Genomic DNA, 23799 nt, shown 5'->3' with positions numbered 1-23799 from the left:
GTTGCGCTAGATAGTGATAGGCTGAGAGATCAGCCAATTAAAACCAGTGGTTGTGTCGTCCGCTCCTGCCATAGGCTTCCTGTCAAGTCCCGTTCTGAGGCGCTCGGAAACCAGATGGTTCGACAGAAAGAGAGCCAGCTGGTCGGCTAATACTCCTAATACTCAGCAAATAGCATTAATATTTCCAATCTGAAATAAACTGCGCTCACATTTGTCGACCGTGAGAGCACCAACACAGATTAAACACAGCGCACATGGGAAAATTGAGCTTCCAATCTGATGTGATCAAAGCAAAAATAAGCCTACATTGAAAGTAAGAGAGATGAAACGTTGTTACTAGTTAAGGTTAGTTACAATTGAAGTGTCCTGGCCTGCTGGCTATGTATCAGTTAAAAAGTTTGACGAGTGACTGAAGTGACATGTGTGGGAGAGCTGGGCAGATCAGCTCAGCTCAATCAGACCGTGCAACTGAAAGACGTTAATTCTGCCAATGTAAGGATTGCATTACATATTCTGCGAAGGCATGCACATTTATGATTGGAAAAAACAGATGAAAAGGAGCTTCATGTCAAATTGAATGCCCATTTGTCTCATGTGGAATTCTCATATCTCACATTTTCATCAACTAAAATGAAAACTAATTTGTTACCGTTTTCGTTTTTGAATGGCTTCTCGTTATCGTCATTCGTTTTCGTCAGGAAAAATAGGTTGTTGACAAATATTTTGTCATACTTATTGTTGATGAAATGAACACAGAGCAGAATGGTGCACAACGATCAATGATACATCAGAGATATCCTTAAGTAGTGGCAGTGATATAGTCTAGTCAATCCAGGAACAGTGGCGGTTCTAGACCATTTCAACTGGGGGGGCCAAGCTGGGGCCAGTTGTACTGTTAGAGGGGCCAGTTACATTAGACGTTATTGTCGTTATATCGTTTTCTTCACTGCATTGCAGGCATTAGCAGGCAAAAGACCATGTTCATAATCATCATCGTTGCCACTGTCTAATAATGGATGTAAAAAAAGAACGATAGCAAAAATGTGTTATGTAAAAATGATTTCATACTCCACATTTAGGGGGGCCACAAGGGGGTCCAAAATTGTTGTCACAGGGGCACTGCCCCCCCTCCCCCAGAACCGACCCGTCCAGGAATTCACTCTGACAGGCATTGAAGAGGGAATTTACCCTTAGAGAGTGACAATAGAGTGACAATGAAGTCAAACGGGTTGGCTGTAAATAAAGTAGAGAGTACTTACGACACCTGCTGTGCAGTGTGATGTCGGTCCATGTGCCGTTGGGAAGGCACTTCCTGACCTTAGGGCCCACTATGACCCTGTTCCCCCTGCAGATGTACTCTATCTCGTAGTCCACTGGTAGGATCTGCACATTGCGAATCTGCACACAGAAATAGATGACGTAGATTTATGTTTAGCTATCTCTTTAAATATGTACATCATCTGACTAATGAGTCATTTTTCCTATAGGCTTCCATGCGTTGCTATGATTATGACAACAACAACATGGTAGCCACTAGATATGGCCATGCTAGAGAGAATCAAAGGGGCGATAATGTCAGAATTGACAAGCAACTAACTATATGAGCTATTTCTACTTTATCTAGGGTTGGATATGATTAAAGGAGTTAATGTAAGGGCTTTTGACAGTACTGTGATAGTAGTGATAGCACTGTGATAGTAGTGATAGTACTGTGATAACAGTGGTAGTACACTCCTAGAAAAAAAGGGTTCTAAAAGGGTTCTTCAGCTGTCCTCACGGGAGAACCCTTTTGGGTTCCATGTAGAAACCCCAGTGGAAAGGGTTCTACATGGAACCAAAACGGGTTCTTCAAAGGGTTCTCCTACAGGGACAGCCGAAGAACCCTTTTAGGTTCTAGATAGCACCTTTTTTTCTAAGAGTGTACTGCGATGGTATTGAGAGTACTGTACCTGTTCTTGTGTCAGGCCTCTGTAGCGGATGCCTCCATCTCTGGGAGGACGGATGATGGCACAGCCTAAAAAGGATACGAGAGAAAGACATGATGCGTGGAAGAATAATCACTTACAGTAGTCTACATTACAGCCATGAGATGTATTACACTCCAATTATAATCATCAGTCCATCTAACGCCTTCCTCCATGCATTCAGCAACATTGTGATGATGCTCCATTTAGGTCATTTTGCAATCTCTATGGTATTTCTAACTGCTAACACACTTACACAAACACACGTTGCACGCACATGTACACACACAAACACCATAATTACCTCCAGTTGTTGAATTATGTATGGCCACAACAAGAGATGGCAGAGCATACAGAATTATAAGAAACAATAGCTGTGCCATTACTGGATCTGGTGGGGGGGAGAGAGAGAAAAACTAAAGGATTAAATAAGAAGATAATGAAAGGAAGAGACAGAGAGGGAAGTTAGTTATCAACAGCCTTTATACAGAAGTACAGTCATTATATCGTAACAAAAACCTCAAGTTCATTGGAGGAACCAACATTCATAATGGGACAGTCTTATCAAACACATACACTACCGGTCAATTTTTTTTAGAACACCTACTCATTCAAGGGTTTTTCTTTATTTTTACTATTTTCGACATTGTAGAATAATAGTGAAGACATCAAAACTATGAAATAACATATATGGAATCATGTAGTAAACAAAAAGGGTTAAACAAATCAAAATATATTTTAGATTCTTCAAATAGCCACCCTTTGCCTTGATGACAGCTTTGCACACTCTTGGTATTGTCTCAACCTGCTTCACGTGGAATGCTTTTCCAACCGTCTTGAAGGAGTTCCCACATATGCTGAGCACTTGTTGGCTGCTTTTCCTTCACTCTGCGGTCCGACTCATCCCAAACCATCTCAATTTGGTTGAGGTCAGGGGATTGTGGAGGCCAGGTCATCTGATGCAGCACTCCATCATTCTCCCTCTTGGTAAAATAGTTATTACACAAGCTGGAGGTGTGTTGGGTCATTGTCCTGTTGAAAAATGAATTATAGTCCCACTAAGCCCATATTAGATGGGATGGCGTTTCATTGCAGAATGCTGTGGTAGCCATGCTGAAAAGTGTGCTTTGAATTCTAAACAAATCACAGACAGTGTCACCAGCAAAGCACCACCACACCATAACACCTCCTCCTCCATGCTTTATGGTTAGAAATACACGTGGTGATCATCCGTTCACCCACACCGCATCTCACAAAGACACGGCGATTGGAACCTGTAAGTGGCTGTAAGGGAGTCAGGCACAGGAGCGCAGAATTTGGGTAGCAAACGGAGCCTTTTATTTCGATGAACAAAGCACACGGCACTAAGAACACTAAACACAATACAGATTGGCATAACCCAGCGCAAACCAGTCTAACGTGCACATACACGAAACAACAAACAATTCCACACACGGACATGGGGGTAACAGAGGGTTAAATACACGTCAAATAATGAGGGAATGTAAACCAGGTGTGTGGGAAAACAAGACAAAACAAATGGAAAAATGAATGATCGGCGATGGCTAGAAGACCGGTGACGTCGACCGCCGAACGAACAAGGAGAGGAACCGAATTCGGCGGAAGTCGTGACAGAACCAAAAATCTTACATTTGGACTCCAGACCAAAGGACAAATTTCCACCAGTCTAATGTCCATTGCTCGTAATGCTTGGCCCAAGCAAGTCTCTTCTTCTTATTGGTGTCCTTTACTAGTGGTTTCTTTGCAGCAATTCAAGCATGAAGGCCTGATACACATAGTCTCCTGTGAACAGTGGATGTTGAGATGTGTCTGTTACTTGAACTCTCTGAAGCATTTACTTGGGCTGCAATTTATGAGGCTGGTAACTCTAATGAACTTATCCTCTGCAGCGGAGGTAACTCTGGGTCTTCCATTCCTGTGGCGGTCCTCATGAGAGCCAGTTTCATTATAGCGCTTGATGGTTTTTGCGACTGCACTTGAAGAAACTTTAAAAGTTCTTGACATTTTCCGTTTTGACTGACCTTCATGTCTTAAAGTAATGATGGACTGTTGGTTCTCTTTGCTTATTTGAGCTGTTTTTGCCATAATATGGACTTGGTCTTTTACCAAATATGGCTATCTTCTGTGTCGTCGTCCCCCCCCCCCACCACCACCACCAAGTCACAACACAACTGATTGGCTCAAATGCATTAAGAAGGAAAGAAATTCCACAAATTAACTTTTAAGAACTCACACCTGTTAATTGAAATGCATTCCAGGTGACTACCTCATGAATCTGGTTGAGAGAATGCCAAGAGTGTGCAAAGCTGTCATCAAGGCAAAGGGTGGATACTTTGAAGAATATCAAATATCAAATATATTTTGATTCGTTTAACACTTTTTTGGTTACTACATGATTCCATATGTGTTTCTTCATAGTTCTGATGTCTTCACTATTATTCTACAATGTAGAAAATAGTAAAAAATAAAGAAAAACCCTTGAATGAGTAGGTGATATAAAACTTTTGACCGGTAGTGTAATTCATAACCATTGACAAGGACAACCCAGATAATCATCTAAACCACTGCCCAAACAACAACATACACCAACCTTCATATGTACACTTTTCATCTAGTAACAAAAACCTCACCTACAGCAGTTCAGTGAGTAGTGCTCCTGCCGCTAAAGACCAGTGTGTTAGTTGTTACTAATATGTACTGGCTCCATGTGCTATAGAGAGATAGTATGAGAGCAGAACTCACTCTCCCATAACCCTGCGCATAATGTACAGATTTCATGAGCTCCTCCCACAGTGGAGTGGGATAGGTTAAGATCGCTCACTCAGTCCAACAGTGTGCTTTCAGTGCTAACACAGACGACACAGCAGCCATAGGAGTGTGTACTAAAGTATAAATACACCTAAATATAGCCACTCGTTTGAAGTGCTGAATAATGAATGCAACTTCATCATGTTGTCACACAGAGAGATGGGGAGAGAAAGAGGAGGGGAGAGAAAGAGGGAGAGATAGAACAGTGTGGAACAAAGCTCCGCAGTGAGACAGATGGTGGGAAGGAAGGGAAGGGTAGTGGAGGAAGACAGACACTGTTGGATACTTCATTAGCATTATGGTGTATTTTTAGAGCACTAACAAGAGCATGCAGGAAGAGACAAACACGGAGAAAGAGAGAGAAAGTGGGTAATGCAACGAGAAGTATGTGTGAGACAGAGAGAGAGAGAGAGAGAGAGAGATGGGGTGAGAGACAGAGAGAGAAAGAGAGAGAGAGAACGTGAGAGAGAATGCGAGAGAGTTAATGAGAGATAACAGGAGAGAGAGAGCGAGCTAGAGAGGGACAACACAGTGGGAGACACTCCTCACATACTGAGATACATAAAAGCAAACTGTGTGAGCGAGGTTTGGATCAGACAGATTAAAATATATCAAGCTAGCCAGAATAATAAATATTATGGTAATAACAGTGGCCTATATTAAATCAACAAGCTGCCGCTATATCTTTAGGTGCAGCAAGACTAATTGCAGCACCATGGACAGCGGATGTATCTGAACAAAACATTCCAACTGGGACGAGCATAGAGAAACAGATATTTCAGGACCATGGACAGCAGCACCCACGGCATCACAGATACGTATCTAAGCCAGAGACCAAAACGGCGTCACACAACATTCCATCCATGAGATGTAGCTTATTTATTAAGCAAGCCACATCTGACATGCTACTAGAAAAATGCTAAAGCAATGCAAAAACAGCCATATGTTTACAATGGTGCGCAGGTGTATTTAAACATCGAGACACGTGCACTGGACTGATATTGCCTACAAAACGCTTTAAGGTGCCACCAACAGTAGGCTACCGGTAGTTGCTGGTCCGTGTTGACACGGACGGGAATCCTTGATGGCCTATCGAAGAAGGCCAGCCCTATGTCCGTTTGCAGAATTCAGATTTGAGAAGTTCGGATTTCATGTCAATTCTAGCATGCCATTCATTCCCATAGCATAAATACATTCACTGAAAACGTGCAAAATATATCTCAAGATAAACTAACGTCATTAATAGGTGGAACTGTGTGTTATATTATGCTACCATAATAAAAAACTATGTAAAGTCGTTGCTGCTTGGCGAAACCTGTCATTTACGAGAATACAATTTACAAAGGCTAGAGTAGACCTGTCATCTGAATACAAATATAATACAAACAGCCACATTTATGCAAGCTTGATTCCTTAGAATTATACACCATTGTTTAGGTTGCATACTGAGTAAGAGATTGTAGCATGTAATAATGTGTACTTACAAATACTTTCGACGCGCTCAGTCAAGATGACCGTATGTCCATCGGTTGCGACTCGTTTGGGATTACCCAAATGTCGAATTATTTGGTAAAATGTGCTTCTTTGCAACGTATTGTATGGCTATGTTTTTATGGCTAGAAATGTGCAACCCGGTCTCCATGCATAGCGTATACATTGAATGTCAAAAACAACCGTATTAATCAGTCTATTGCCATCTACTTTAATTTCGTATGGTGAAAAGTCATAAACGAAAAATGTACATATAAATACACGCACTATATACAATCGCTTCCCCATGTACGACGAAACACCGAATCCTCGCACTCCCTCCCTTTTTTCTCTCTCCCTACAATCTCCAGCTAATTCACGACGTCATGATAGAGACGTACGTAGGTAGGCCTACCGTGCATAAAAGTCATTTTCTCACGCACACATCTCCTTTACCAAGATGCATGTTTACGTATTGGGCCACACCAGCAAATCGTGATCATAGCAAATCTAAGAGCTTTAAATGTATGATAAGCGTTATGGAGTTATCCTAATCGGTTAAGTAATTATATGCAATAAGAAATATGGAAGATTCCCAATACATGCACTTTATTAAGCCTTCAGATCCTATGTCAATAAAGCAGGCATAAATCGTTTGTACAACATTGAGCCTCTATTTTCAGCGTTAGTAACACCAGAGATGTTCTTATAATACAGGATTTGGTACCCCTCTCCCTCCTCCAGACATCTATTCCCGAGAGCACACGTCTCCTTCATATTTATATCCTGTTGAATAATTGAAGCAGGGGGATAAAATAACTCATCTCTTTTCCTGTCTCCTCCCAACTCTCTCGCTTTTCCTGCAAACCCCACATTCCCTTCTTCTAAATCTGTAATTTAGTATCACATCGTCATCCTTAGACATTGAAGTACAGTATGAAGTAGAAGACATATTGCAAAATACAATATATTGGGTCTTAAAATGGCAAAAAGTCAAGATTGCTGTTATTTTATTTCATTATCAGTTTGATATTAGATACATGTAAATAACAACAGTGAACTGTACTATATAGCTGGGTGACATCACACTACTGCACCACTTTATGAATAAATAAAGAGGAAGACATCAAATGGACAATGATTGAAGGGTTGAAAGCATAGAAACACAATTGCTAGTCATTCTATTTCTATGGCTGAGAGAATGAGGGGAAGAGATGGATATATTGGAAGTATGTAAAGAGCGGGACAGAGACGGAAGTCAAATCAGGAATACAGCAGATAACCAGCATTAAATAAGATCCCTTTAAAATAACTATACAAAGACATTCAAATAAATCTGTACATTTCATTATTTTCTCTAGAAATGTTGTAATTATACACAAACTTACATTTAATCCATTGACTACATTTCTTGTACCCTCCACTTTGCCAAAGCAGTACACAGACAACATATTCAAATTAATAAAATAAAAATAAATATAACAAGTCCAGGCAAAACAGAGTTAGGATGACTCGTAGATTATTCAAATTTCAAATTAATCATATGGTCAAAAGCATGTCCTTCATGGGAGTATTTGTCAACTGTTGACCACAGTTTAATACTGTATACACAGATCTGAACAGTATGTTGTTGCAGCCAGTGCTATGCTGTCTTTGTTTGCGTAGTACTGTGTCAAGGACAAGGCACATTTCAGTTTACGACCCAGGAGGCTCTAAAGAAACAATATATTGGGAAATTATTTTATTTAAATAAAATACAAAAACAAAGGATCTTAAAATTATGGCCTTAAAATTGAAACAAGTAAAACATAATATTATGTCAGCGTGATATTTTATGAACAATTTATAAAAATGTTTAGTTAGACCTGAATACTAGTACAGATATAATAAAAGTCAAAATTAATAGTCTGGAGTGGTTTCTGTCATCATCAGCAAGTTGTCAGAATGGAGTTTGTAACCCTCTAGCTTGTTTTGGGGTCCTATTGATTCGAACCCTGAAACCAGGTTTCCACAATAAGTACAAAAAAACTCATTCTTCTTGCACTTTTTACAATACGAGTTTAAATGTATGTACTAAAATAAACAATATCTACAGTATGAAACAAAAATGGAGCGTACATATGAATTCACACTTACTTTTTTGTTGCAAAAGAACATTGATTTTAACTTACACCAGACATTCGGTTACCGCCGTTTAGATTGAATAGGGCTCCCAGTTGTCATGTTTATTGTAGTCCCTTACGTGGATTGTTCCTTCATGCACTAGGACATACGTGTCTAAGGTTTCGTTATTGCCAGAATAAGGGAAGTAAAGCAGCTAATCTCAGAGGCATGTACAGTCTAGGAGTTTCAGTAGTGTTGTAATATGATGCAAAACCTGTCAGGCTCCTTATATTTTCAGGTCTTACATGTCAACGTACCTGTGCTTCGTTACTACTGAGTATCATACCCCCCAGTTTAAATGTGTTACTTTAGATACAGCAGATCTGATCTTCCTCATATTTTGGTCTTTTGCCAGGATAATGAGCTAGCTAGACCGGACACTTATTTTCAACTGATAAACTATAAGCGATAAGGATAGCTCTCACAAGCTGAAGCTCCTATGATGTTGCTTCAGGAACTGCTGTTGGCGCTGCATTTGCCCTTCCCTTCTTTCCCTCCCTCCCCCTCTCTCCTCCCTCTCATTCTCTCCATCCTCCCCAGGCAGACTGCCCACATCGCTAAATTCTCCGAGGTGTTCGATGGAATCGCATTTCTCCAGGTCGGAAGCGATGGTCTGCAGACTGAAGACGGAGAGGGAATCTGACCCTGCTCTCTCTCCATGTGTCTCGGGCCTCTCTCCCCCGCTCTCCATGTATTTCTCCACCAGCCCAATTTTCTTATCCGCCACGCCGCTTCTGTCCACCCTATCAGTCTCTATTGCCCCTCCTCCACATGCGCCGCCCTCGACACCACACGCCACACTGTCCGACTCCGCCCCAATAGGGGGACTTCGCCCACCACAGGCCATGGTTTGTCCACCGTCGGTTTGGTCCCGCCCCCGCTGAGCGTGGATGGCCTCGCTGATTTGCTCCAGGTTGCGCAGGGCGACAGAGTAGCGGTTTTTCACTTTGGTCACATGCTCCTCCAGCTGCATCACTTTGGTTTTGTGCTCCTGAAGCCACAGAAAACCCAATATGATGGAGAGAAAAGACAGATATTTTGAGGTTCTCTATTTTTAGTTTCTCTCTACATTTATATTGTTTATATTTGTTTTAAGTATTGTTTGTGCATTGCCATTCAGGGGTGACAGTAATTTTGGAGCCCACTGTATAGACAGGTGTGTGCCTATTTCAGATTTTTTAACAAATGTACAAAAATGTCTAAAAACCTGTTTTCACTTTGTCATTATGGGGTATTGTGTGTAGAATTAATTAATTTAATCCATTTTAGAATAAGGCTGTAATGTAACAAAATGTGGAAAAAGTCAAGGGGTCTGAATACTTTCCAAATGCACTGTATATTATATATCTATGTACCTCAAGTATGTAGTTAAACTGGGCCTTGAGCTCGAAGTAAGGCTTGGACTTAACGATGGCCCTCTTGAGAGATTTCTGCAGGGTCTGGACTCGAGCCTCTGCCGTCTGACAAGAGTGGGTGACACGCATGTGCTCCCGTTCGCTGCGTAGGCGCTCCTCCTCTGCCTCATTCACCTTACACACAACCACACAAAATGTTAAGACGGGAAAACACAACAATCAGTATCCTAACCCCCAACCAACCTAACAAAACAAACTGCCTAACTAAGGGAAAGCAATCCAATTAAAAACAGAGTTTAGGCATAGGAGAAAATATCTACAGTACCCAGGGGGTGGGGAATGGTAAGGAAAATACTGGAATACTGCTTACACTGGTAGCTGTGGTTTCCCATGTTGCCTTGGAGGTAGGATAGTTGACCAATATCCTGCCAAACAAGGCTAACTGCCAAACTAATTTTAAACCAGATTTAGTCTTGGGGGAACATAGCTACTTGGCGGTGGGGATTGTAAGGGAAATACTGATTAAATGAATACCATATCAGCTCGCTCACATACTAACTGATGAACATATTTAGCATTTTATTTTTAAATTGACGCAGTTATAGCGGTATCTGGGATTTCCCCTGTTACCTTGGAGGTAGCATGGTTGAGCATCTCCTGCCAGGTGGGGTCCAGGGTGTTCCTGCCGTCGGCCATGAGGCCCTGCTCTGCCACGTACACCATCTCCCTGGCAGCTGTGTGCATGGAGACGGCCCGCTCATAGCTCAGCGCCGCCTTCTGGGTCTCCTGCTGAGCCTGTGAGAGGGACAGCCAATCAGATACTGAGAAAACAGTGCATGCAGTTGCACAGCAACCAACCACGTGGGACAAACGATCAAACTGTTGTTGAGATTTGAGAAAAGTGGGACAAGCAGGTGAATGGCAAATACTGTATCGAGTCCCATATTGATTCAGTGATAAAGAACTCTTGAAATGTGTTGTTGCAAATGCCACAAAATACCACACAGTGCATGTACAACAGTACCTCCTTGGCAAGTCGACGAGCCTCATAGTAGGGCCTGGCCTTCTCGATGCAGGTACCAAGCTGGGAGCTGTGGGCGTTCAGTTTTCTGGCTGAGTCTGTGAGGATCTTCCTGTAACCCGATCTGGCATCCTACACATATACAACAGGAATTCCTGATCATTTAAAGAATATTTTCCAGATTAACAATGGGTTTACAGCATGTTATGGGAATTGAAAATGAACTGACGATTGATTCTTTGGAAAAAAACTGATCAGTACAGAAAGGGGCGACGTATGAGGCCAGATTTATCATGGGAGAGTTGATGATATCCACTTACATCCAAGTGCAGTTCTAGTTGGTTGATTTTTACACTGGCCTCGTTGAGGTGTTCCAACTCCTCCTGGAAACCGAAAATATATGAGGGAGCACAGGACGAAGCAGATACTTTGATTCGTTGGTTTGTAAAAACACAATCAGTTAATATCATGCATGCAACTAATTGTGTAACCCTTTAGCTACGTAGCATAGACCAGGAAATCCCATTGAGATTAAAATCTATTATAAAAAGGGTTCGGTCAATTTTTCGCCACCTGAATTCTGGGATCCAATTCCTCTTCATATGGGCTGTGTTGTTCACCTTCGTTCTTCTCTTTCTCTGTACACTCTTCTCCCTCGCAGGTGTCTTTCTCTTTCAGCACCGTTTCAGCTGCATCTCCATTCATTTCCTTGTCATTTGGTTCCCCGCCCTTCACCTCAGCATCCGCACCAGGCGTCTCTTCCCTCCATTCGCCCACTTCGGGGTCTCCGGAGCCGGCTGGGCTCACACGCAAATCACCTGGCTCCATTCCAGGCCCAGTTAGCAAGCTAACGTTAGCTAATCAAATAACGGTACCTTTGCTTTTCTTTTTAGCCAACTAGCTATGTGTTCTAGGCAGTTACTAACTGCGTTTTGTATGTGTGAGAATTTGTTTAGGACCATAGGGAAAAAACTAGTTTGAGAGACAGCAAAGCCAGACTACCTCTGGCGTTTCTAGTGGATCATTCAATCCCGCTAGTTTAGCCACAGCACAGGAGGCTAACGACGTGACGATACTACCAGTACAGTAGTTAGCTCTACAAAGCTAGCTTACGTTAGCACGTTGCATGAAAACAAAACATGATTTAAAAATAAATTGACTGCAAATAACGGACATTGAAATTAAATCTAATTGCCAATAAATAATTGTTTTTTTTCATCACTAGTAGTCTCTCCATCTCTCCCTCCACCGCTTGCTTGCTAGCTAACCTCGGCTCTGTTCTTAGCTAGCAAAACAAAAAGTAAATAGAGAACGCTTACTGGTTCCGTAGCCATGCTTCATCTTAGGTTTGAACTCATAAAGCTTCCGTAGCCACTTGCTTTTAGAAGTCCCAAACCTGCGCAGGCTTTTTGCAGAAGCAGTCTGCAAACATTTTGTTTATGAGTTCCTTTCTATCCTAATAACAAATTAAGTAATTCATTCATTTTAAATGGTAAACCATTCGACATATGTACGGGATACACATGCTATGCCCCATCCAACGAAATGCTTACCTGCAGGTTCCTTCTCGGCAATGCAACAACGAGAAATAATACAATCATAAAGTAAATGGCTAAGTAGAATATAATTAACATTTTAGCATAAGTATAATACAGGAAGGCACAATTTATAGTCCAATATTTACGTGTTTTGGGGGAGGGGTGGGGCAATTGTTTAAATTGTTCAGTATTTAGTTGACTTATGTTAGGTGGAGATCATTAATTTGACAAATATATACACTGAGTATACCGAACACTTTCCTAATATGGAGTTGCACCCCTCCTTCCCATAGTTGTCAAGTTGGGTGGGGGACCATTCATGATACACACAGGAAAGTGTTGAGCATGAAAAAGCCAGCAGCGTTGCAGTTCCTTACACAAACCGGTGTACCTGCCACCTGCTATCATACCCCGTTCAAAGGCACTTAAAATATTTTGTCTTGCCCATTCACCAGCTGAATGGGACTATAGCCTTCACCTGGATTCAAATCAAATGTTATTGGTCACATACACATTTAGCAGATGTTGTTGCGGATGCAGCGAAATGGGTCAGTCTATGTTATGGAAAAAGCAGGTGTCCTTTATATATATATATATATATATGGCAAAGAAGCCTAGGCAGAAACAAATGTCATAAACAGCAGAGTTGATTGGTAGAATTTAATATAACATACAGCATTTGATGTGTGTCTTGCATTTAAATAAATACATACTTCAGTAGCAGTCTCTTTGGGAAAAACATTAAGCACTATAATAACCAGGTTAAAATATTGTCAAAACAGTTCTCCAAAAGGTTAACTAAATATTGTGAAGCAATTATACTTTAGGACAAATCACTAGTTGACCACTACCAATATTGAACACATCACAGATATATTTTTAATCTCACAGAAATTAGTAACAGACAGGCTCCCAGAAATTGCATACAAGATTGAGAATAATCAAAGTGAATGTTGCATCGAATATCATGTGCATGATTAGAGTATATAAAAAAGAAATCTCTGAAAATAATGACATATATCCCAACCCCACATTGCAAAAATATATTCATTTGAGCATATGAAAAAACCTGAGAAGTATGGGGAGAAAATCAAACATCAGAAATGGAAGAGAAAGGATAGGCATCTGTCATAACGATCTCACTATAGCTTAAAGCCAAAGGTCCACATCTGGCATTCATTGGTCTCACTTCCGTTGCCATAGTACTAGATGTAACGTACAGAGCCCTTTCCTCTTCAGTCCTTTGTGTTTGTCATCAACTCCAGGTTGGGTCATATTTGCTCCATCCCGGAGGGGGTGCCAGGAAGATTCTCCTTCCCCTTGACAGGAAACTGACCACTCCCCGATACCCTGTCCGTGGGACCCCTGACTTCAAGTCCTCCATCACACCCAGGTTTTTGGCCAACACTTTGAAACCATCTTTACTTAAGTAGTGCAGACAAAATGGACCCGCTCCTTTTAACTGTCCCCGTTGGACCTCTTCATATTTGACCAAAGGCGCACTGTAAACCTGCTTCTCAAAGATCTCCTTGTATTTCTCCTCCTTCAAGTAAGCCAGATCCAGCTTGGTGAAAGGCACAAATTCACTATTCAGTTTAATGTAGCGTAGGTATTTGTCATAAAATTGGCCTAGGCTCACACCTTTCCGTCCAAAGGTTAAAGTTCTGGATATTTCGGGTCGAATACAGGCTCGATCTCTGCGCTGATCTGGCTGACGCATCCAGTCGTCCCAGAATGCACCAGGCCACTTGGGCTCCAGCTCTACCCAGAGTTCCTTGAGCATCATCCAGCCCAGCCCAGGGAAGAAGTCTGTCCTGTACAGGAGGTCTGCTTTAGCAGGGTCGACGTAGCCGTCTCGACCATTGTCATTCCAGGCAGACACGCACCACAGAGACAGGTCAGATTTCAGGATTGGGTGAAGGGATCTGAAGTACTCAAAGAAGTCTGGTGCCACCTAGTGAGAGAATGAAAAACAATGTTTTTTTTTAGTTCAACTGGCAAATAGAGGATGTAAACAATGATGAGCACAAAACAAGTGGATTTAACATTTCACTTTATCACATTCAATACATATTTAAAGTCAGAGTAGAGAAAATGATTACCTCCAAATCATCTTCCACAATAACAACAGAGGAATGTGAAAGAGAGTTGAACACTTGGTTGAGAGCCCAGCGATAGTGCCTAGAAATTTTGTAGTAGCCCTGGAACTTCTTGTGTTCTGGTCTCACAGCAATATCTGACAGGTCTGGTTGTTTCAGGTGAGTTACCTGACTGCCATAAGAACCAATCACCTGTGCAGTCTCCGCATGCCCACAGTCCTGGCTGACTATAATTGGGTAGAGTTCAGCTGAGGGGCGGTACTCTAGGAGTTTGTCCAGGCAGCGTTTGACAGTAACCCTGTTACAGGCTATAACCAAGATGGGAATGACCACTTGAGGGGGGCCAATTCTGCTGGCGCCATTCTCATTGGGTTGTTCCCATAGTGACCGATGACCCTGTATCTGAAGCAGGATTTTTCTCTGCATTTCAAGCTCTGCCTCAAAGGCTTCTGCCATGTGGATCACATCCCCAGCCAAATCAGCCCCTCCTCGTCCTCCATCCATCTCCCTCTCCTCTCGACCAGACAGGGGTCGGCCCCACAGATAGAGGACCACGACGGCATTCCAGGCGACAAAGAGAAAAGCACCACAGAGAATAGCAGAACCTCTCTTACGGAGCATGGCCCAAACAACTTAGGAGGGAAAGGAAGTTTGGAGGACTGGGTTTGTAAAAAATAAGTTGTGCCAAAGGAATGCAGCACGCAAAAAGGACATGTGGAGAGGTTACTTGGTTAGTTTAAATATTCTTGTATTAAAGTAATGAACACATAAGCAAGTAAATAGAATGAGGTAAAGCCGGAGTCAAAAAAAGACAAGGAAGATGTATAAGGTATGAGGGAAAAATTGAGGGAGCGCTGGATTCATCTTGGACAGGAGGTAGGTAAGCTGGTTAGGGGATGAAACTGCTGTTCTTCAGTTCATACCTTCCACGTCAATCTGAAATGATGGATATAGATAAAGCACAGGGTTCAAGAGCTAGTCATTTAACAAAGTCACTGTCACTTACATTAATCGAGTATAAAACTATGAACTATAGGCCCACTGTAGATAGTTGGAGGGAAAACCTTATCAGAAAGGTGATATTCTTAAGCTAATCGATTTTTTATATCACCTGTAGCTAGCTCTCGTCACGCACTCCCGGAATGCGACAGACTTACTTTATTTTCTGAGTAATCCATCCATTGTTTGAGAACTATATTGGACCTAGGTAATCTTTCGACCGAATTGCTTGGAAGCTAATGTTAGACAGAACATTGCGTTCCCAGAAATCAGCACTTACCTCCTGCTTCCTAACGTAGAACACGTTCGGACTCTGCAGCCATTTCTTCCTTCGTTTCACTAACCTCTTCGATGACAATATGCAGGATCAATAAGCAAGTGAAGAGGACATAATGTATCGTTGTCACACTTTGATTTTGATTGTGTTTGTTATGAAATCAACTTCATTTCGACAGTTTCCTTCTTGCCATATGTTTTCACAAGACTGCAGACTTCCGGATAGCACATTTTTACCGGAAGCCCCGCCTTAACCGTCACCTTGAGAATTTATCCAACTGTACCAATTAGGGCTGACCAAATACAGTATAATTCATAATCATCAAACTGTATCAAACTGTGTACTAGTCTTAAGCCTATCTTAGATACATATATTTTGGAGAAAGTTTTTTTTGTCGTCTTCTTAATGTTCATTTATTTTCCCCAAAATATTTATATTCCAGATAGTTTCATATTTCATGAGTGTCTTACATGGTAAAAATAATCCTTTGTATTTACAGGAGTTTTTCGTGTTGACAAATGCAAAAATATTGCATTCAGCACAATGGCTGTAGGCCTTTATTGATCATAGGCCTACTTACCATTGCAGTAACTAATGGAAACAACATGCAATCAATTATCATACATTTCAGGATCATCTAAACGTACATAGGCTATTACATTCTAGATAACAAAATATACCATTATTCTTGGTTATTCATCAAAAAGGCTAAATGTGGCTTCAGGCCAATAAAGATAAATATAATGTTACTATACAATCACAGTTGACACCTGTCTAGAATCAACAGAAGAAAGTTGTCACTGGACTTATATCTCATTCTTGTAAGGCAACCTGGCATAGTTATGCAACAGGATAGGCTTATATAGTCTTTCACACACCCATTTGATTGCACCTTTAGTCATGTGATAATAGATTCCTAACTCCTTTGTGTCTGTGACAATACATGGAACATTTTGTATTTCATAAGGTGTGAAATTATACACTGAGTGTACAAAACATTAGGAAAACCTGGTCTTTCCATGACATAGACTGACCAGGTGAATCCAGGTCAAAGCTATGATCCCTTATTGATGTCACTTGTTAAATCCACTTCAATCAGTGTAGATGAAGGGGAGGAGACAGGTTAAAGAAGGATGTTTAAGCCTTGAGACAATTCAGACATGGATTGTGTATGTGTGCCATTCAGAGGGTGAATGGGCAAGACAAAAGATTGAAGTGCCTTTGAACAGGGTATGGTAGTAGGTACCATGCACAGCGGTTTGAGTGTGTCAAGAACGGCAATGCTGCTGGGTTTTTCACACTCAACAGTTTCCCGTGTGTATCATGTGTATCAAGAATGGTCCTCCACCCAAAGGACAACCAGCCAACTGTGTGAATCATTGGAGTCAACATGGACCAGCATCCCTGTGGAACACTTTTGACACCTTGTAGTCCATGCCCCGACTAATTGAGGCCGTTCTGAGGGCAAAAGGGGTTGCGACTCAATATTAGGAAGGTGTTCCTAATATTTTGTACACGTGGTGTACGTCCACTGCAACCTGCGGATCAATAAAAGAATACAAACAATTCAGAGTATCAGGTTAAATCAGAAGCGGGTTAGATTGATTTGATGGAGTTCATAGCATAATTATTTCCTGAACAATATTGAAAAGAATCTGTCAGATTTTTGGTTTATTTCTAATAATCATCAGAGCTAACAGAGATCTTTGGCTTTCATACAGCGAAGCGATTGTCAAAACAACTGAGTGACTTATCAACTGATAAGAAAACATGTCATCATGCAGCGTGTCTCAAAGTCTGGTGCTTACAGTTCATCGCCTTTCTGGAAGTCCCATACAAAGTGCTTTGAAAATATTAAAACAGCAGGTACACTACAGTGTTTTCACATTGGCCATTCCACCCTGGTGCCTGGGAGAGTCGCCTATGCATATTTTTGTGTGTGTGTCTGTATGGGTGTGCACTGCCCTCTGAGGTCCTTTGTTCAGGAGACTGGGAGGTGTCAATCAAAGGCTGTTAATCAAATGGACTTCCACTTTGTCCATTCAATGACTCATCCTGCAAAACGGAACAAAAATAGGCTACATTATGAAGCATATTGTTTTGGGCATATTTGTCATTACATTGGGGTATGGTTTTCATTGGGTATAGCACACCACTTTTCGTTGGTTCAGGCACAGTAGGCTATGGCAGAGGCATAATTATGAAATCTCAATGTTCTTCACTCACCTGTTGAGCAATACTTTTGACAGAGGTGCTTTTTCCTCTGATCGTGGTCTGTCCCTCCATGGCAGCTTCACCTACATCATTTGGCCTGGACCTGCAGAACACTCCCAGTTTCACATGCATTATTTCAGACGCAAACACAGTGAAAAAGAAGCATCTGTTCTTCAGAGTAGACCAACCATTTAGGATAAAAGCAGGGATCATATTTTCCTCTATTTCCTTATTGTGCCAAGTTATGGACACATTCAAAACGGCAGGGGAGGTTTCTATGATTTTGTCCCAATTTTTTTTCTCATAGTTCCTACGAGTAATGTCATTTTTAATTCTTTCACATTGGGCAATTTTTCATTTTGGACATTTGGCATATTCAAGGAGCGCGGGACCCCTGGCGCACAAATTCTTAGCTCCGAAATCTTTACTTGACATGTATAATTTACCGACTCATAATCTCTCGTCTTGGTGTTCCACGCAGGTTTATATTCCAAAGACACTCCATTTCCAAACTCAAGTCGTTGTTCTTGAAAAAATGACTTCCATACTGAGCGAGTTCGTTTTGGCCGCACGGAGTCGCATACCGCTCCGCTAACCAATCCGAGGTTGTATCCCGAGGTGGCAGGCCGCTTCTTGTTCGCTTGATTCCTGGCTAGGATATTCCCACGACACCGTAGAACAGCGGACAAAGCAGAAGCAGAAGGGGTAGAAGCCATCGTTGTCGATATTCTAGTGGTGACTGTCCGCAACGTTAATTCTATTCAGTCACATCTACCATTAACTTATGCAAGCACTGTAATTCAAGAGGAAAACATATCCATGTTTGACGACATAGCTATTCAACCCGAACACTCGCACGGTTAGGCCAATATCCAGTTTGCGTCAGGGGTCTTTCTGGACCGGGGTCTGGTTCACCCAAGCAGAAGCTCCTGCCGGGCCGGGATCGTGAGTATACTTTGTCAACGAGGGTGGGTCAATGTCCAGAAAATGCATAGGCCCGCTCCATGGCAGGAGTCTTCCTCTGCGCCGATGTCCAGTCCAGGCACGGCATTCAACCCAGCTCCATGGCCGGATCCGTGGTCGGGCGGGGGCTACGACCCGCACCGGAGCCGCCACCGACACTAGTCACCCCCCTCCCCATTTGGTTTCAGGTTTTGCGGCAGGAGTCCGCACCTTTGGGGGGGGGGGGGTACTCTCACGCCCTGACCATAGAGAGCCCTATGGTGTTTAGGTCAGAGCGTGACTAGGGGGGTGTTCTAGTCATTCATTTTCTATGTTGCTGGTTTGTATGGTTCCCAATTAGAGGCAGCTGGTAATCGATGCCTGTAATTGGGGATCATATTTAGGAAGCCCTTTCTCCCACCTGTTTTGTGGGATATTGTTTTGGTTAGTGCATTGTGTGTGCTCTGTGACTGCACGGTTGTTATATTCATTGTTGTTTTGTTGTAAGTTTCACTATTAAATATAATGTGGAACTCTACGCACGCTGCGTCTTGGTCCACTCATTTCAACAAGCGTGACACAGTGGTTGAAATAGACTTATGTCAATGCCAACACCTGCTTGTAAAAAAAGGCGAAGACATACTAGCATAGCCAGATTAGGTCAAGTGGTGGTCCGAGCATCAGTGAAGTTTTTCGTTGCTTCAAAATCAGTCTTGTTTCTGCCTCACCACAATATTAACTTTTAGGTAACCATACAAATGTTATATTTGAATGATTAAGAGCATATTCCTTAAACAATTAATAAAAAGCTTGCATGTTTTACATCATATGCGCTTAGTCATGCTGTCAAATGTCACTGCCTACTTTCCATTATGAATTACTTGCATGCAAGGTGCACGGTAAGAGGTTTGTCTGTCACACTGACAACCATAGAATGGAAAACAGCTACTACAACTAGAACTAGTCATGAGTGACACTGTTTCACTGATACATACACTGAGTATACCAAACATTTGGAACACCTTCCTAATATCCCCTTTAGCCCTCAAAACAGCCTCAATTCGTCAGGGCATGGACTCTACAAGTTGTCGAAAGTGTTCCACAGGGATGCTGGCCCATGTTGACACCAATGCTTCCCACAGTTGTGTCAAGTTGGCTGGATGTCCTTTGGGTGGTGGACCATTCTTGATACACACAGGAAACTGTTGAGTATGAAAAACCCAGCAGCATTGGAGTTCTTGACACAAACCGGTGTGCCTGGCACCTACGACCATACCCTGTTCAAAGGCACTTAAATCTTTTGTCTTGCCGATTCACCCTCTGAATGGCACACATACACAATCCATGTCTCAATTGTCTCAAGGCTTAAAAATCCTTCCTTAACCCGTCTCCTCCACTTATCAAAACTGATTGAAGTGGATGTAACAAGTGACATCAATAAGGGATCATAGATTTCACCTGAATTCACCTGGTCAGTCTATGTCATTGAAAGAGCAGGTGTTTTTAATGTTTTGTATACACATAGCTTTCAGTAAAATGTTAAAACAGTACACACACACACACACACACACACACACACACACACACACACACACACACACACACACACACACACACACACACACACACACACTGAACCTGTCAGGAAATAGTATATCAAAAAAAAAGAAAAGAAAACTAAAAGCAAATGATTCTCTAATGGGACTAAAAGAGGAAGGTGCGACCAAGGTGCACATGCCATGGAACGTTCCGCCAGGCAAAGATCTTATCAGAAATCAAATCAGCACATTTGGTTTAACTGTAAGGTAACGGCATGTAACATGGCACTGGGCCTATTGGAAATGTAATAGTTTTTTCAGGGTGGTAGGATACCTCTGATATGGCAAGAGAGACCTATTCCATTGTTATTTTTATATATGTTTTTAGAAATGTATTATTCTTATTTGAACTCTATATGTACATTAATATTTTGTACGTACATACACATTAGGTAGACATCAATGAATGTAAAACAAAATCTTGAGCTGCACATTTTTACTTTGCAATGTAAAGAATAAGATAATGCTCAGTGTAATCAAATAATCAGTATTTGTAGTAATTCTCCATGGCAGACTTCAGTGCAATTACACAATACACAACTTTTTAATGAACTACATTTCCCCAGACAACATCAATTGTCCACTCTCACTTCACTGCAATAGCTGTCCCGTTCACATTTGGGTAAATGTTCCATGTTCATGATGTGTATACTGCAGGAAGGAAGACAAAATGGTGGATGAAAAATGACTCTTGATACACTTTTCCCATTAGTACTTCTTGTGCATCAGTCCTTCATAAACAACATGGTCCTTGTTATGTATTGACCCCAGTTGGGTGTGCTCTAGTGCTTTCAGAGTCACCTTTCTTTTCAGTTCATTCACATTTTCTTCGTAACTGAGTATTAGTAAAGAAAATGAAATGGCAGATACTAGGATCACTGACAGTCTTTGTCCTCTCAAGACATCGGAGTGATTTTCTCCTCTGGTCTTACTTCCATTCATCCCACCAGCATCCCCTCTTTTCCTCAGGGTATTTGACCCCCTGGTTGACCGGCCTGTGGTTGGCTGGAATTCCCTTGCTGCGGTTTTTTGCCGTTGTGGAGGATCACATTGGGCATGACCATGAAGGCCAGGATGCCCATCAGCATCAGCGCCACGGTGATGGTGATTATGGACGCCATCACGGTGTAGTAGCACTGGTCCGAGCGGAACATCCTGCGCAGGCGACCTCTGACCCTGCTAGGGGGGCGACCCACATCCACGACAGTGGCGAGGCCCTGGTCCATTGTGCCCAGCTGGATGTCGCTGGAGGCCTGCCGGTCCTGCTTCTTGAGAGTGGGCAGGGTGAAGCTGGACTTGGCCAGGCTAGTAGTACCAGGAGGGGGCTTCTTGAGGACCAGCTTGCCCTTGCTGCGCTTGAAGCGCACGGACAGCGCCCTCTGCATCTCTGGAGGGAGTTTGCGGAAGATGTCCTGGTTGTTGCCCAGCTGGGGCAGGTTGCGGCCATGGGGCAGGTTGGTGAGCTCTCGACACACAGGGCAGGAAAGAGACTTGAGCTCTATGGAGATCACGTTGATCCGGGCCAGGCACTCCAGACAGAAGGTGTGCCCGCAGGAGAGCAGCTTGGGGGTTTTAAAGACGTTGTCGTATTTGCAGAAGCAAACCACGCACTCAGTGTCCTCCATGTCATTTTCCTGGGGGTCAAACTCCTTCCGGTTGCTGTCATCTCCATCCCTGTCTTGCCTCCTGTTCTCCTCGCTTCTACCACGCTCCCTCCTCGACCCTTTGTCTCTCTTTCTCTCCCTCCTTCTCCCAGATCCCCCTCCTCTCTCGGAGTCAGTGCTCATGGACCTACGCACCTTAGTGAATTTCTCCTTTTTCTCCTTCTCGATGCTGCCTTTGCTGTCAGGTTTGGGTTTGACGTTGGGCGGCTGTTTGGCCCCGCAGCCTCCATCGGCACCCTGTCTTTCCCTGTGTTCACTCATGGTGGACAGAGTCAGGCCGAGGTGCTGTGGTAGACGCAGCTGTGATGGCTGGAGTCAGATGGAGAGTGACGTGAAGTTCTGGTTTTTCACGTCTCTCCAGAGGAGCTGTGAAGGAATGCGATTGTCATTGAGATAAGGCAATTGGTTTGTCACAGAGAGCTAATTTAGTTCAGGCAACATAAAGAGCATAGGGAGTGCATTTCTAGCAATGACGCAACAAAAAGTACCTCTTGTCTATCTCAAATAGGTAAAGACAGGGAAATATAGTTTAGTCTATGAATATACTGTAAGTCATTACTTGCCATATAATCTATTGACTAGAATTCAATTTATACAACAAGCCAATGCTATTTTTGAGTTGTCATGCTAGGTTCCATTCCCTCTGCTCGTTTGTGGATATGGATGAGCCATTGACAAACAAGACATAGCCAATGGTCTGTTTGACTGTGTAAAATGTAAATTACATTTGAACGCATTGACCAGGAACATGTTGAAACAGTCTTGGTGTTCTGAACGGTAGAGCTGAAAATGCTGAGCTACTGAAATGTTAAATTCACATACCTTAACACATTATCTAGTAGAGTAAGTCACTATGGGATTTTGTATCGGTTACTCAACAAAATTTGCATTAGTTGTAACAGTCATCAACAACATTGCAAACTATTAGCAAATAGGGATACGCAAGAGTATGAGAGAGTATGGTACATTGAGTTCTCACAATGACAAGTTCATCAGGATGGTGAACACTTACCTGTGGCGGTAGCTGACATGTACCAGGCCGTCAGCGATGGTCCTTCAGAGTACTTTCCCAGTGGAGAATATCCCATTCAGTGAGTCCCTTGCATCTCCATTGAGACAATAATATGCCAAGTGGACTTTACTTCTCCAGTTTCCCCCCTCTTCTCTTGCTGTTTATTTCTCTCCTTTCCCTTCTCTCTCGATCTGTAAATGTGTGTACGGTATTTCCTCTTTATATTCCTCCCTCATCCGTCCCTTTTCCATCTGCGACCTCTCACTCCCTCTCGTCTGACCAGTTGTACCAGTTTATTTGGCATTTAAACCACTGCCTCAAGTTTGTGTGCATCTCTGGAATGTGAGGGTAAACTCAATACTGTTATCGCATGATGTTAATGTATCTCATTGTGTGTATTTGTACATCGTTTTTGGAACCTGTAGAACTGCAATGTGGGTAGTCTGGGTACCGCTGCCAGATAGCGTTTTCCATGTCTGCGTGTGTAAAGATTTGAAGTTTTCACGTCATGTTAATCTTTGCATAAACTGTATTGAAATGTCCTTAATGCTCATTTATTTCCAATGGCCACTACAGTTGTTTATCATCTAACTTTAAATCCCACATTCCAAATGAATGTTTTGACATTCTACAGACTAGAATGTGGAATGTGTT

The 23799-nt window shown here is 42.3% G+C and overlaps 4 protein-coding genes and 1 long non-coding RNA gene across 6 annotated transcripts in view; all 5 read right to left on the bottom strand.

Annotated features, from left to right (window-relative positions):
• Positions 1–6715, bottom strand: part of LOC106605218 (gamma-aminobutyric acid type B receptor subunit 1) — a 52711-nt gene extending 45996 nt beyond the window's left edge. Inside the window, exons 1-4 of one of the 2 annotated variants that reach the window (XM_014200628.2) lie at positions 6278–6715; positions 2269–2380; positions 1950–2014; positions 1260–1398 (exon numbers count right to left, since the gene is read on the bottom strand). In XM_014200628.2, coding sequence (XP_014056103.2) covers positions 1260–1398; positions 1950–2014; positions 2269–2347 — 283 coding nt within the window. In that variant the 5' untranslated portion in view covers positions 2348–2380; positions 6278–6715. The remainder of the gene's footprint in view (positions 1–1259; positions 1399–1949; positions 2015–2268; positions 2381–6277) is intronic. The other variant, XM_014200627.2, reaches the window with a different exon arrangement.
• Positions 6716–7256: 541 nt separating this feature from the next.
• LOC106605219 (SH3 domain-binding protein 5-like) lies at positions 7257–12147 on the bottom strand. The gene is made up of 6 exons (XM_014200631.2): positions 11376–12147; positions 11123–11185; positions 10806–10934; positions 10412–10576; positions 9782–9955; positions 7257–9417 (listed from the first exon to the last, which is right to left on the bottom strand). The coding sequence occupies exons 1-6, from the start codon at positions 11628–11630 to the stop codon at positions 8848–8850; spliced, it is 1356 nt and encodes a 451-aa protein (XP_014056106.1). The 5' UTR covers positions 11631–12147; the 3' UTR covers positions 7257–8847.
• Positions 12148–12986: 839 nt separating this feature from the next.
• On the bottom strand, positions 12987–15857 carry mgat1 (Alpha-1,3-mannosyl-glycoprotein 2-beta-N-acetylglucosaminyltransferase). Its single transcript, NM_001141761.1, is given in 3 exon segments — positions 12987–14294; positions 14443–15375; positions 15719–15857. Coding segments are annotated over 2 exon segments (1317 nt in total). The 5' UTR covers positions 15061–15375; positions 15719–15857; the 3' UTR covers positions 12987–13595.
• A 1514-nt stretch (positions 15858–17371) lies between these two features.
• On the bottom strand, positions 17372–19102 carry LOC106605220 (uncharacterized). The gene is made up of 2 exons (XR_001328811.2): positions 17942–19102; positions 17372–17770 (listed from the first exon to the last, which is right to left on the bottom strand). It is a non-coding gene; the product is annotated as an uncharacterized lncRNA (long non-coding RNA).
• A 1788-nt stretch (positions 19103–20890) lies between these two features.
• LOC106605221 (E3 ubiquitin-protein ligase RNF183) lies at positions 20891–23413 on the bottom strand. The gene is made up of 2 exons (XM_014200632.1): positions 23146–23413; positions 20891–22499 (listed from the first exon to the last, which is right to left on the bottom strand). Exon 2 carries the CDS (start codon positions 22392–22394, stop codon positions 21435–21437), a length of 960 nt encoding a protein of 319 aa, XP_014056107.1. The 5' UTR covers positions 22395–22499; positions 23146–23413; the 3' UTR covers positions 20891–21434.
• Between the last annotated feature and the right edge of the window lie 386 nt (positions 23414–23799).

This window comes from Salmo salar, chromosome ssa05 (assembly GCF_905237065.1).
Source record: "Salmo salar chromosome ssa05, Ssal_v3.1, whole genome shotgun sequence".
In the NCBI taxonomy this organism is placed as follows: Eukaryota; Metazoa; Chordata; class Actinopteri; order Salmoniformes; family Salmonidae; genus Salmo; species Salmo salar.
This window is presented reverse-complemented; position numbering and strand designations above follow the sequence as displayed.